The sequence below is a fragment of the Diabrotica undecimpunctata genome, chromosome 7 (genome assembly GCF_040954645.1).
Source record: "Diabrotica undecimpunctata isolate CICGRU chromosome 7, icDiaUnde3, whole genome shotgun sequence".
Taxonomy (NCBI): domain Eukaryota; kingdom Metazoa; phylum Arthropoda; class Insecta; order Coleoptera; family Chrysomelidae; genus Diabrotica; species Diabrotica undecimpunctata.
Window position 1 is genome coordinate 120,902,192 of NC_092809.1, and position 15,964 is coordinate 120,918,155.

Genomic DNA, 15,964 nt, shown 5'->3' on the forward strand with positions numbered 1-15,964 from the left:
AACATGTCTGTCACAAGGAGGCAAAGTAAAATGCAGGAAAGGAAGGAGGATAACAGAGAAGATGAAACAATTTTGGAAGAAGTATCGGATAATGAAGGAAATGTGACAATAGTTGAGGAGAAAAAAGAATTATCAGGAATAGAGAAAATATTACAACTAATGCAAATACAGACACAAACAATAGAGAAAAACCAAAATGAAACATCAAAGAAAATGGATGAAACAAAACAAACAATGGCAGAAACAAAACAAACAATAGAGAAAAACCAAAAAGAAACATCACTAAAAATGGAAGAAAACCAACGGGAAACAAAACAAACAATGAACAATATAGAGCAGCGTCTGGAAAACTATGAACAGGAAATTAGAGGATGTGTTGAGGGGATAAAGAAAGAACTGATACAACAAATAGAAGAGATTAATGAAATTAAAAATGATATGAAAGAACAAGAAATGAGAATTAAAGATAATTTGGAGGAATTAGAAAGCAAACTTGAAAATGTAATGAAAGATAGTAAGACGGTCCAGAAAAAGGAATTAGAACAGTTAGAAGAAAAATTTGAAATGGCGCTACAAGAAGACAGGAAGGAAGTAGAAAGAAGATTAAAGCAAAATGAAAAACAAATGGCAGAAATTGAACTAAGAGGGGTAGAGAGAAAAGAAGTTATTATCCATGGAACAAGCGAGGCGAAAATACAATTTGGCGGGGATATTCGGAAAACACACCCAGTACCGTTTGTTAAAAATTTGAAAACCAAATTACAACATATTAGATATTTTGACGATTGCAAAGAAACAATTAGAAACCATTTGAAAGAAGGAGCAGCGTTATGGTATGAAAGCAAGGAAGATGAGTTTGAAAACTGGACAGATTTTGAAAATAAATTTCTCAACTATTTCTGGGGGAAAAATAAACAGAGAGAAATCAACCAAGAGCTACAGAATGGAAAATATCACGAAAAAATGGGAATATCTGAAGAAAGATATGCTTTGCAGATATATAACAATTTAAAATATCTAGAATACAAATATTCTACCGAACAGCTGGTAGAAATGATCAGCAGACATTTTGAGGAAACGTTGGAAGATCACGTGATTTTGAGAAACTATCAAGATATTGATAGTTTGTGCCAATTCCTTCAATTAAAAGAAGCAAAAAGAAAAGAAATGAGAAATAGAAGACAACATGACCAATATAATGGACCGGAAAGAAGGTATTCATCAAATTATGACCAGAGAAACCGACATCCCAGATCAACAAACGAATATAGGCCGAGAAATTACAATAATTACAATAGACAACAAAATTACGATAACAGGAATGACACACAACATAGAACATATGAAAATCACAACAGGAATAGAGATGCACAAAATACTCCGAATAGGAATACTAACGAACAAAGGGATGATAGAAATAACCAGAGCTTCCAACAACAAAATAGAAGGGAGATGAATCATGTAGCAATAGGAAACGAAAGACAAATCTCTAATTCTAATCTAATATTTTTAGATGCATTTATAAAACATAAAGCAATTAAAATTGTGATTGATTCTGGCTCGGAGATATCGCTAATCAATAAAAAACTAGTAAAAGAATTAAATTTGGACAGATTTGTGTATAAGATTCCTAGGGTTGATTTAGTGGGTGCAAACAATAAAAATTTGACGACAGTAAACGAAGGTTTGGGAGTACAGATAAGAGTGGGAAACAAATTCCATATTATGAAATGTGTGGTGATTGAAGATTTAAATCATGATATGATAGCGGGAATTGATGAATTGAGGAAAAAAGATATCACCATAAATTTTGCGGAAAATAAAATGGAAATCAGAGCAGAACCAGACAACACAGGAGAAGAAAAGCAAACAGATAGGAAAACAAATTCTGGAAGGATCAATGCACAGGAAAAACACAAAGAAATCGATATGACTGTAGAGAATAAACCGAAAGTACAAGAACAAGATCTAACAGAAGAGAAAAAGAGAAGGAAGAAAAAGAAGAAGAGTTCGAAAATAAAGCAGGAAAATAAGATGGAGACCAGAGAAAAACAGGAAATAGAAGGTACAGAAGAATTGTCGGCAACCGACGATAAAACAGAATGGAAGCAGGAAGAAAAAGAAAGTATCATCAGAGAAATGAAAGGAATAGAAACATGCTGCTCGGAATACCAAAGGGAATTAGAGGATAAAAGGAAAACAGAAGAAAAAATGGCACTAATGGACGAGAATCCAGAATTGTGTGAAGAAGTATTATGGACAGTGAACACATATGAACAAAAGGAGGATGAAAGAAAAATAAATTGTGGAGAAAACATAGAGAAGATTTTAAGAAACCATGGAGATCTTGTTAATAAAGTAAACCGAGTGGCTAAAAATTATGAACTTTCTTTGAAGGGAAAATACTTGGAAAAATTTAAAACGAAAATATACCCAATCCCGTATAAAGACAGGCAATATACGGGGTATTTTAACATTCACGACATTTATCAGTATCATAAGTAGATTTTAATAACATAGTGAAATGATTTGATCCTGGAAAACTTTTGTCATTTTAAAATTTAACAAAGAGTTTTCGGCAGATCAAATGGCGGGGATTTGTTATGATATGTAAAATCAAGAAAATATTGGTTTGTTTAAAATATTTCAAAGTTCAACAAAAAATTAAAATAATTCAGAAAGTATAACCAACAAACATTTCTAAGAAGGAAAGTTATTAAATTCTTGGATTATCTGTACTAAACAAAAAGTAAGCTTTACATAAATTATTTCTTTGTAATACTTCAGTTGACCCGCATAAGTTTAAGTGAAACAAAAGACAAATTGAAACGGGTTTTTACAAATACATTAGTGCAGTGATTAAAGACAATAGAAGATAAAGAGGTTTTTGTTAGTTTTAAGAATTATAGAAAATAATATTTGTAAATAAGTTTTAGGAAATTTTATAATTATAGGTAAAATTTTTTGTTTGTTATCGAAATGAAAAAATGGGGAATTGTGACGAGTTTTGATTGGCGGAGATTGAAAAAGGTGGGATAAGGAAAGTTTAGCTAGATTGAGGAGAGAGAAAATATAGGCAGTTGGTTTCCAAGTCTGTAAGAGGAACAGGGATTGTTCTCTGGCGGTTCCTGAAATGTAGCAAGCAGTAGTGTTGAATGTTAGTGAGTTTTTGTGGAGTTAGTGTATCTGACAGAAGCTGGAGCAGCAAAATATTGTAAGTCATATTTTCCTACTTATATTCCAAGAGTCACTGTTCAGGCCAACGAGAGATTCAGTTTATCGTAAAGAGAAGATATTCCAAGAGTCATTTTTCACTCGGGCCAACGAGAGATTCAGTTTATCGAGAGGAGAAAGGCTATCATAATTTGAATGATTTGTGCTTTTGAAGGAGATCATTAAGGACGATATACTTGCAACAATCTGTTGTACGATTGCTGATTACATAGGGAGCGGTTGAGAGGAGATAATATAGTCTACAAGGAACAAGGATTTGGACCACTCATCATCAGAGAGAGATATTTTGTTTCTGCAGTTTTTTTTTCTTTTATTGATAACACAATTTTTACACGTAATTTGGAAAGGATATAAATATTTTGATTAGGAGAGTTAGAATAGTTTGGGATTTTGAGATTTCAATTAATATTGTTTGTACCATTAATTTTGATTGTTCACGTACGGAGAACAAAATTTTGAGAATCCTTATATGAGATTTGTTTATTGAAAACTTTTGAGTGTGAATTATTTCATTATTTTTATTTCAATATATAGTGTTAGATCATATGTGTTTTTTATTATTCCGGTATTCTCTGGACCTTACCTTTCACATGTAATAGCATAGATATTGAAGCACGAATTTAACCCTGAGATAAAAGAATTAAAATTGTGATAGAGTAATAATCATATCATTTAAATAATTTTAATTAATCAAAAAAATTAATTAGCTAATTATTGCTTGGCGCACCAAGACTTTAAATATCACAATAATATATATATATATATATATATATATATATATATATATATATATATATATATATATATAGAAGAATTGTTAGAATGTACTGAGGGAGTAGGGCTTTGTGTATGTTGTTCAAAGGTTCCTCTGTCTGCTTGAAATAAAACAGCCATTATTTTTTCTTAGATAATTGACACTGTAGCATTGGAATACTTTTTTAGTTTGGACGCCACTAGCTTCCCAAAGATCGTATATTCACTACAATCTGAATCTTCTTGGGCTCTTGCAACTTTAGTCAGTACTGCAAATGCGGCGTCTAACTTTTCATCATCAGCACATCTTTTCTTCCGGATTCGGGAAGTATGGGCTAAAATAGCGAATTTATCTGGTCTTCTTTGAACAGTTTCCTGAGCTGTCACAGTCTGTTGACTTTCTAAAGTGTCCTGAGTCTTTTGCTTCTATTATATCTTTAGGAATATCAAGATAATCTTCTCCCAAATTCTCATTTACTTGACCTATTGTCTCCATCTAACAAAAATTGTATAAGTTGCTACACGAATTTTTTTTGCCGATACCTATAACATCCGAGAAATAGTTGGACGTAGCTAAACTGTATAATGATACTTGGAATTTTCCTTATTTCCTAGGGGCCCTGGATGGTAAACATATGGTATTACAATCACCAATGAATACGGGCAGCGATTACTTTAATTATAAATCAACATTCAGTATAGTCTTGCTTGCATTGGTTGATGCTAATTATAATTTTCTTTATGTTGACGCTGGTGGTCAAGGACGAATTTTTGATTGTGGAATATTCAATAATTGTTCTTTGTACAACAACTTGCAGAATAATTGTTTGAGTTTGCCTCAAGCAGAATCCTTGAATGGAAGACAACGCGAAATTACGTATTTTTTCGTTGCTGATGAAGCATTTGCTTTAAGCGAAAGGCTAATGAAACCATTTTCCTGCATTTATAATAAAGGGTCGGTTCAGAGAATCTTTATATAGATATATTTACAGAGATTATCTGTGCTAGAAACAAGCTTAAGTAATTATTTGAATAATGATTTTTTTGGATCCTAATCCTAACCTAACTTTTTGTCGAATAGTAAATACAGATTTATTGTTTTAAATAATATATAAATAGAGTATTTATATTTATATTTTTTTTTCTATTTCACTTCTAATTTAATTTCATCAAGCAATAATTTAAATAACTGAAATTTCCTTAAAATTTTAAGACTAAATGTATGGAATTATGGGAACATCTTGCCTTAAAAGGATTAAATATTGTTCAGCTTTGATGGTGCAATCCACAGTTCAGATTAATACTTTTTATGATTTTTACGAGGAAATTGATAAAAAGTGCAACCAATTTTACTATTACTGTAGCAGTTTGCGATGCAACAAATATTGCTCACCATAATTATATGTAAGTTATGAAAATCTTACAAAGATGACAAATTTGGCCAATATAAGTGCTTTAAACGTGACGCGTATCCCCTCCCGTGAGCCGCACAGAACGAATAATTAAAAAGTTGTTTGTATAATGAAATTCTAGTAAAACATTGCTATTGATGACGCAATGACATGGAAAAGTAGAAAAACTAAAAGTAATAAATGTATCAAATCTTATAAATAACCTTATTTACTTGTTTTTTATTTTACCTAATATCACCTTTTGGTCCTGCCAGATTGAGTAGAAGATTTTCAGTACGAGTTCGAACGTTACGATTAAATTCATGATGTTTCCTCCACCTTGTTCCATCTTTCCCAAACAAACGTGATATGCGCGGTATTATTTCTACTGGTACATGATTTTCGACATATTCTTCATCACAGAAATCCACCTCTGAATTGGTATCATATTCTAGAACTCCTGAACAACCATCTTGCAAACTTGCGTAGTCATCTTCTGCTTCCGGTTCGGAATTAGCAACAATTTCATCAAAAAGTCGTTGCAACTTGATTTGTTCTCTTTCGTAAGCCATATTCAGATAGAACTCCTAAAATGAATATCTATTATTTAAACTGACTATGGGCCAAAAACGACAAACACTTACCGTTAGTATAACACAAACGGTAACCTTGGTCGCTCGCACCATCAGGTCGAATAACATATGGACTATCCGCACTCGGCCACAGATTTCTCAAAACTGAATAGCGTAAAGGGGATTCGAAAGCTACCTGGCCGCGCGGACAAAACAATAGGCGCATTTGAGTTTTAGCGCGACAAATCTACTACATCGGTGTCAGGGACCGTACGTTACCACTTGAAGGTTAAATGGATAGAAGAGCAAAAGGTAACAGATACAGATGAACGAGTTGCGCTTGCTTACCTTTAGAAAATGTCGGAACAGTACAAACCATCGATTAATGGAAGTACGAGTATAACCCCATTGGCTTTCGAAGATGTCGGTAGTAATAATAATTTGAACAGCATTTCCACTTATTTAAAAAACGGAAGTATAAATATTTCAAACAATACCAACTGTACTTATTTAAATTAAAAAAAAAAAAGATTTTTAAATATTTGAATAAAGCTTTTGAAACATTTGTTAGTTAAACAATTTTATTCATATTTTATTTAATTGACGTTACAAGGTATGTACTGTTAGATCAGATTAATTTTTAAAACTGTTGATGTTGCCATGATAAATTTATAAAACGCAGGTTTTTGAAAGTTAATTTTAAATACGCCGAAAGGTACTTTAAATAAGAAGAATGGGGTTCCAATAACAAAATATATTTTACAAATATCTTAACAAATTGTTAATTTTTTTCGCTTTAACTCATTATTTATATCACTCATTAATCATCTACTGGAAATTAGACGTGTATATAAAATAATAAATGCAATGCATTTCTGTTGAAAATGTTTGATATCTCCTTTGTTTCAGGTTACTTTGCCTTGCCATCGATTTACTGCCTCGCATGGATTTGTCTCGACGTACTATTCTGTACAGCCTCAATAATGCACTTGTGTACAATTAGTGTTGACAGATATCTCTCACTTAGATATCCCATGAAGTTCGGTAGGAATAAATCACGGAGGAGGGTTATTTTCAAAATCATTTTTGTATGGTTGCTGTCAGTCGCAATGAGTTTGCCACTTAGTTTAATGTACTCACAGGTAAGCTATTAGTAACTTACTATTTTGAATTACTTTAAACGTTGGAGCAAAGATTTATTTGTATACTTCATCTAATTTACTTACCGTTGCACGTCATCCGCGTCATAGCCCGTGAGGTCACATGATACCAACACGAAATATTTAGGTGGTAGGTGTGTTCTTTTTTAGAATCACTTTGCCGAGTACACTGGCATTACAGCCACTAGACATATTTTATTATATACGCGTAGAAATAATATTTAAAGATTTCTATTAATGTTAACTTAACCCTAGAATACTAACCATCGTAATTTTTACGACGCCAATGTCATTGTTGTAGGATATTGTGGAAGGGGTACACCAGTATCTCTCGCCCGCTCATCTATTCTTACATTAGTGTATATCGAAACGTTTTACAAGTACAGTGACGCCTACACTATTAGTGAAGTAGAGATAGTGCAAGCACTCCTGACCACGGCGCAGTAGACGAAATTTGGTTTAGTCCCCACTTCCATGCAAAACGCATTGTACTGTGCACTGTATAATTCCACTTACAATAGAACCTTTCTGCCTTTACGTGAATTTGACTCCGCCTTCGCGCAGCTCCATGGTCAGGAGTGTTTGTTTTACCTATACCTGCAAATGAGCACAGCTTCGTAAATATTACGAAGGTAAGTGGTAACGTTATAATTGCCAAAAACAACGATATTGTCAGTTTTTATTTTTTTTATTGTCAGTTTTTATTTTTTTATTATCAGTTATTTTTTTATTATCAGTTTTTATTTTTTTTTAGTGTGAAATATGGCCCCTCACGCAGCGGGAGTTGGAAGCTGAGTTGCAATTGTGCCTGGAAGAAATTTGGCCAGATGAATCAGATAACAATTCTGATAAATCGGAAAGTGGATCTGAAACAAAAGATGTCGTTTTAAAAGCATTCAGTCCATCTGAATCAGAGTTCGAACCATCAAGCGGAAACGACTCAGATTCCGACCATGACTTGCCATCCACTAGTAAGAAAAGAAAAAGAGGTTCTAAAAAGAGTAATGAGTTGGAAAAACAGTTTACTTCAGTGTTTCCAAGAAAAGAAAGTAATGGCTCTAAAATCGACAAGGAAAATACATGTCCTGCTCAGCAAACTCTACCAAAAGAAGAAAAATCTCCAGAAATTGCAGCTAAAGAGAAGCAAATTCGGTTGCCGTCGAGTCTAAAAGGTAAAAATGGACACAGATGGTCCTCTCAACCAAAGGCGGCAACTAAAACTCCAAAACATAATTTCGTACATTTTGTTCAAGGCCCCACTAATAAAACCAAGGAAGCACAAACTCCCTTAGATGCTTTTCATTGTTTTATGAGTCCAAATTCACTGGAAAAAATTCTAGAATATACAAATGCCGAAATTTCTGTTAGGGCACAAAAATATAAAGTCGAAAAACTTACAAACTCGAAAGTGTATATTGACGAATTGCATGCACTCCCAGGACTACTTATTTTTGCTGCTGCCCAAAAAGACAATCATTTAGCGACAAGACAAATGTTTGATGACAAAATTTCTGGTGCGATATATAAAGCAACTATGGGCCGGGAAAGATTTGAATTTCTTGTAGAATGTTTACGTTTTGATGATAAAATATCTAGACCACACAGAAAGGAAACAGACCTATTAGCAGCCATTCGTGAAATATGGGATGATCTTATACAGAACTGCAAAACGTCCTATAAGCCCGGATTATACCTAACAATCGATGAGCAGCTACTGGCTTTTAGGGGAAGATGTCCTTTCCGGATGTATATCCCAAACAAGCCAGCCAAATATGGACTGAAAATAGTAATGCTGTGTGACGTAGGTACCAAATATATGTTCGATGCAGAATTGTATTTAGGAAAGGGAACTAAAACCAATGGACAGCCTCTAGGAGAATATTATGTAAAACAATTAACTCAGGGTGTATACGGAAGTAAGCGTAACATAACCATGGATAATTGATTTACGTCAGTACCACTAGCAACGGAGCTCTTAAAACCTCCTTACGATTTAACTATTGTTGGTACCCTACGGCAAAATAAAAGAGAAATACCTCCCGAGATGATAAATCTCAAAAATCGTGAAATTGGCCATTCCTTATTTTGCTTTGATGGTGAAAAAACAATGGTATCCTATAAGACAAAAGTAAATTAGTCTGTGCTTCTTCTGTCGACAATCCACAATGGTCCAGTAGAATGTGATCGAACAGGAAAGCCAGATATCTTAAATTTTATAATGCAACCAAGTACGGAGTAGACACATTTGACCAAATGTGCGGAAACATGAATATTTCCAGAAAAACACGAAGATGGCCTCTTTGCCTGTTCTATGGCATGTTAAATATAGCTTGCATAAACTCTTGGATAATTTATAATCATAACCAACAACGACAGCAGAAAAAAACCATCACCAGAAAAAAATTTATGGCCATTTTGTCTGAAGAACTGAATAAACCTTGGCTACAGCATCGTGTAAATTGGCCAACTTTGAACCGCTCGGTAAAGTTACTTATTGAAAATATTTTAAATCTGGAGCCGCAGCAAGAACGAATATGCCCTACTGTGTCAAAACGTGCCATGTGTCAATTTTGTCCGTCTAAAAAACGTCGAATGACAACTCATCATTGCGAACACTGCCGACGTCCATTTTGTGGTGAACATCGCGCCCTTTGTTGTCAGCAGTGTAGTTCTAAAATTTAGAATTTATATTTTTTTGTGATTTTCAGGTTTTAGAAACATCTCTTTGTTCAAAATAATTTGTAAAATTACGTTAAATAAAATACTTTTTCAGTGACCACATTTTTTTTTCTCAGCGTAGTAAATTTTACGATGGTTAGTATAAATAAAGGTAAAAATAAGGTTAGTATTCTAGGGTTAAAGAAATAAAGAATATGTTTCATTTAATTTATATAAATGCATTATAAAGCGCTTTTATGAAGAACATTTGTTCGGAACACACTGTAATTATAATCCAACGAAGGTGATATTTTGGCATAAATTGGTAACACTTATTTGACAGTTGCGGTGTTGACTAATGTTAATAAGTAATGAAAAAAGTGTTGTTTTTGTTTAAGTATTCCATTTTACATCTTTATACGATGTATACAAGCGGCTCTAAGATTATTTTTTAACTCTTGTTTTGTTTCTATTTATTTACATTAAATATTACTTTTATTTGCTGTATAATCCACTTTTGCAATAATTATGTGACCTATTTGATTTAAAATGGATTCAGGATTTTTTTATACTTCGGCAACTATGTCAACTTCGATCTCTATCAATGACAATGACGTGCAACGGTAAGTAAATTAGATGGACTGTATATGAAAGAAAATGTAAGTAAAATATGTTACCTAATACATTTAATGGAATTTGGACAATTTCAGAAATAGAGATCAAAACGTCGAATATAACGTATTCTTCTGAATTAAAGTTGTGGTCTGTTCCACAGGAGAATAGCTTTAAAATCTTAGTTGAATATGCGCTTTGCTCGATAAGTATAAAATGTTACATTAAAAATATTACAAAATTTAATAAAAATGCGATGTTCAAATTATCCTACTATCATCATTATTTGTTCCTTTATCGGTACACTTAACACTTAACACTTAACTTAATTATAGTTTTGTCCATTTTTGTTTTTCTATTTTTTGTCTTTCTTTTAATTTAACTAAAAATTTTTATAACTATTTTATATACATTTTGATGACATTTTTGTTAAAATATCTTTATTAGAAATATTGAGAGAGAACTTGTGCAATTAATTGTATAATGGATGCTTATATAAGGGACATCAATTACATACCATTCGCAACTAAGGAGATCAATGATCTAAAAAACCTTAAACAATATTTACATGATGATCGCCTACATTTTAAGATACTGCATCAAAACATCAGGAGCCTATCTAAGAACATTGATGAATTTGAGGTAATAGTAAGGGAACTAGACTGTGATTTTGACTGTATTGTACTTACGGAAGCATTTAAAAATGACGGCAACGAGTGTCATAAACTTGATAGGTATCATACAGTTTATAATCAAGGAAATATAAATAGAAATGATGGAACAGTTATATATATAAACAATGATCTAGATTATTGCACAGAAATTGTAAACATAGGGGACCATAAAGTGATACAAACATGTATAATGTATAATAACGGAATAAGGATATTAATAACTTCGCTTTACCGTCCACCTTCAACAAATACTGAGTATTTCGTATCAAAACTAAATGAATACCTAGAGGAAACAAAAACGGCTTCAATATATTGTCATATTTTGTTAGGTGATATTAATATAACCATATTGGAAAATAATGAAATAACTAATGCTTACTTAAATAATTTTTCACAACATAACTTTGTTTCTATTATTAATAAACCAACGAGGCAAAAGAACTGCTTAGATCACATTTTTGTTAAATTTAAATCTGAACAGACAATAAACACTTGCAAAGCAGCTGTCCTAGATACTTGCATTACAGATCATAAAGCAACTTTAATCAGCATACCTGTAAACAGTATCAAATATTTAAAACAAAAAACTAGAGAAATAATTAATTATAAGACCCTAAAAATGGATATCAAAAATTTTGATTGGATTGAGTATTATAATATAAAAAATACGAATGACATAACAGAATATCTAATAAAGACATTAAATGACTATATAATTAAACATACTAAAACCATCAAAATAAAACACGCAAATGAAAAGCGAAAAAAATGGATTACAGCAGGACTAGTCAAATCAATTAATAAAAAAAATAAACTGTATAAAGATCACATAAATCATCCAACAAATAAAGAAAAAAGGAAAGCTTACCTAGAGTACCGTAAACAATTGAACACACTTATTAAGGTGACAAAGAAAAATTACTTTATAAAAGAAATTATGAAAAATAATAAGTCTTCAAAAAATATGTGGAAAATAGTAAATAACTATAATAGTGAAAATGTTAATACTCAAAATATCAAAGAAATATTTACTGCAAATAACCAAAGTATTACCGACACAAATGAGATCGCCGAGGAATTTAACAAATATTTTTCAAAAGTTGGAGAAACATATGCTCAGAAGATAATAAAACCTCCTTTTTGACCACCAAAGAGAAACGTTACAATAAATTCCTTCTTTTTATTACCTGTGGATGAAAATGACGTTGTTCAGATTATAGCCTCATTAAAATCGAACAAAGCTCCAGGAATAGATGGTATTAAATCTGAAGTACTTAAAGAACTATCGCCAATACTAACTGGTCCCATTACTTAATCCCATTTATTAAATCATGTATTTTCTAGCGGCAAATGGCCCGAACAACTTAAGCAAACAGTGGTGATTCCCATTCATAAGAAAGGCAATCCAAAATTAACAAATAATTTCAGACCAATCTCACTAATCACTTCACTTTGCAAGATATTGGAAAAGGCTATAAAATATCAACTAGTATTATACTTAGAAAAATATAAGTTAATTTCAAACAAACAATATGGTTTTAGGGAGGAAGTATCCGCGGAAAATGCAATATCGTACCTATCTAACAAAATTTACAATTTAGTTGACAGCAGTACACCAACAGCTTGTGTATTCCTAGACCTGGCAAAGGCGTTCGATACGGTTAGTCACTCACAACTATTAGATACTTTAACAGACATTGGTATAAGAGGAAATACATTTAACTTAATGGAAAGCTACTTAAAAAATCGATATCAAAGAGTGCGACTAGAAGGGAAATTGAGTAGTGCTAAAAGCATACATTTTGGTATACCACAAGGGACTGTACTAGGACCCATATTATTTATACTGTACATAAACAATATTCTTACTTACCGGACTGAAGGTGAGATATTAAGTTTTGCAGATGATACAGCAATTTTGTACTCTGCAGACACGTGGATGGAACTAAAGCGAAAAATGGAACATGACTTAGGAAGACTTATTGATATATTTAACCACAAACTTCTTACAGTAAATATGGATAAGACAGTTTATGTTCCATTTACAAGCTATAAGAGTGGTCTACCAGATTACAAATTTATAAAAATAAAAAATCTGAGTATTAATGCAGTGAGTAACACAAAATACCTTGGTGTTCAAATCGACTCGTATCTACGATGGGATATACACATAAACCAAACGTGTAAAACATTGAGATGTCTATTGTACAAAATGCGATATTTACGTAATATACTGGATATCCATCATCTGAAGGTTATTTACTATTCTTTGGTAGAATCGCGTCTACGTTATGGAATCCTTAGTTGGGGTGGAGTTGCAAATACATACCTCCACCAATTAGACATTATCCAGAGAAAAATATTAAAAATTATTTACAATAGACCTTTGAGATACCCTACTAATGATCTTTATACCGAAACTCAAATGTTAGATACAAGACAGTTATATATTCTTACAATAATCACCAATTTATACAAAAATAAACACTTACTCACACCATTAGGGCATACCTATCATACGAGAAATAGAGCACAGTCTTTTGTCAAATTAAATATTGCAAAGAAAACAGTTGGTAAACGAAATTTTGAGTATTTACAAGGAAGAATCTACAATTTGCTCCCTGAAATTTACAAAACATACCTAATCACTATAAACTCGCAAAAAATGATTAAGACATTGTTTACTAGGTATTTGAAACAAAATCATAGACAACTGTTCAGCCACCTTTTTGAGACCAATTAGGTCATAACTAACGTCAAATCAAGAATAGATTACGAAATCTTAAAAATTTATATATGCTATTATCTTGGTTGATTGCATGCATGAATTGTCTCTCTCTTGTTAATTAATTAATAAAAATTTTCTTGTTATTTTTTTTTGTTTTATCTTAATATAGGTAATAATTATAACTAATAAAGTAGTAAAACTGGCCTTTCTGTAGGACCAATATAAATAAGCAATTTAAAAAATGGCCCATGCTCAACTTAATTGTTTTAATGGGCATTACTGTTTATTTACCTTGAACCAATTACAGAACTACAAAGTAAAAGTAATATTTTTTAAAATTTTATTGTCATTTAATTATTTTATTGTAATATTATTAATTGTATATTTCATGGAAATAAACGTTATTATTATTATTTGTTCCTTTATCGGTACACAAACTGAGCATCCGTAATTACATAAATTTTATTTAAAAAATTCTTTTATAAAATCCCTAAAAATGTAACCGGATAGGATTTCTGTCCCTTGAGTAGTCGGGTGGGGTCTGTAAGACCAGCGACAATTGAAGAGTGGTCGAGCTAAGTGATCTAATTTCCAAAATTAAAAATTGCCAGAAATAAAAAAAAAACAAAAATATATAATTGTTTATCGAAATTCCACTTTATTAACAAGTACGGAAATAACATATTATCAAATTTTTGGTGTTAATACACTGAAGAAACTTAGTAATTTACAATAAATAAAGAAAAAACGGAAATGATCTAAGTCCACAGAAATAATATATGATTAAAAATCTAAAATAGAGGTGAAAAATGCTGTATTTTCCTGGTTACTGAATTCTAGCATGGCCCGAAGGTCTCTTTTCTTACTTTCGTTTATTTGCTGAACTGAAGAGCTCCGTTGACCTTAACTTTGGACATTCACACCTTTTTTCAATACACGACACTTCTCCCATCCCATTAAGTCACTGAAACTTTTCTTGTACAATGCTGTTCTTGGATCTTTTTTCGTCATATGTAACCACGATCCTTGAGTAATTCCAAGTTTAGATGTATCTATACATTTTGATGATATTTTATCAAGATCAAAAAAAGTACATTCTTCCATATCTAACACTTTGTAATGTCTGAAAGGCCTAGCATCAGCAATTACGGCTTTTACATTGTTTACTGTTTGAAACTTGAAACATTTTGCACGTTTCTCGATAAGAGAAAAATCTCTATCTATAGATGAAAAGGTATAACCGGAAACTAAAAATTAATGATCAATGGTATCAAAATGTCCATTGGCTACTAAGAAAATATATAAGAAAATAAACATTCGCTTTTTTAATTGCCCTGTACAGTTGTCGCTCCATATACATAGTTTTCGCTAAAAAATTGGAAGCTGCCTGTGTTCAAGGCTTGTACAAGACATGATGCCATTTGGTTCCCACCACGACCCGACTGTCCTTCATGCCAGATGCACATTATCTTATCTGACGTATCTTGTACGTGTATTCCAAAATTGTAGCATGACAATTGGCGGCTGTAGTACATACTACTATGCGTCAATTTAGGAAGCGAAACTACTTTTTGTAGATCCATGGTAAGGGTAGAGAGTACTTTCTGAAAGAGTACTGCTCGTTCTGTCTTCTTGAATAACATTAAGAGCGTTACCTGTTTTTCTATGATGTAATTCCAACTCAGTTTTAGCTTTTCTGAATACATTAAGGTCTTTGTCCTTGCTTTAAAAAAAATGAAATCACAATTTTTATGTACAGGTGTCAAATCTAGGTCTTCTAAAAAAAAATATTCAGAAAATCCTTCATAAAAGCTCTCCTATAAAATGTTTATGTTGTGGTACAGTCAGGATGTTTTATTTTAAAAGCGTTGGATAGCTTATTAACATTGAGGTATAGACTGCGACTGAGATATTCTTTTTCACTTTTTGATCGACTGTAGTGGCTCTCCTCCCCCAGGAAGCTATTGATTTAATCTTTTACCACCTGTCTATCATCAAGAGTGTACTTAAACTTTTTAACACTTGCTCGTTTATCCCTGAAGGTTGTGTGCCCCTCCTTTTTACGCCTAACAAGCATAGTAATCTTTTGCGGACTTATAGCAAATATTTCCAAAAACGTTTTTTTACAAACACTTTTCACGTTACCTTGCCCATCTGGAACTGCAATAGCTACGGCACACTG

At 32.2% G+C, this 15,964-nt stretch overlaps 1 protein-coding gene across 1 annotated transcript in view; it reads left to right on the forward strand.

Moving 5' to 3' along the window:
• Positions 1–6,787: 6,787 nt before the first annotated feature.
• 5-HT2B (5-hydroxytryptamine receptor 2B) overlaps positions 6,788–15,964 on the forward strand; it is a 68,570-nt gene continuing 59,393 nt past the window's right edge. Inside the window, exon 1 of the mRNA XM_072539546.1 lies at positions 6,788–7,092. Within this exon, the coding sequence (XP_072395647.1) occupies positions 6,934–7,092 (159 nt within the window). The 5' untranslated portion in view covers positions 6,788–6,933. The remainder of the gene's footprint in view (positions 7,093–15,964) is intronic.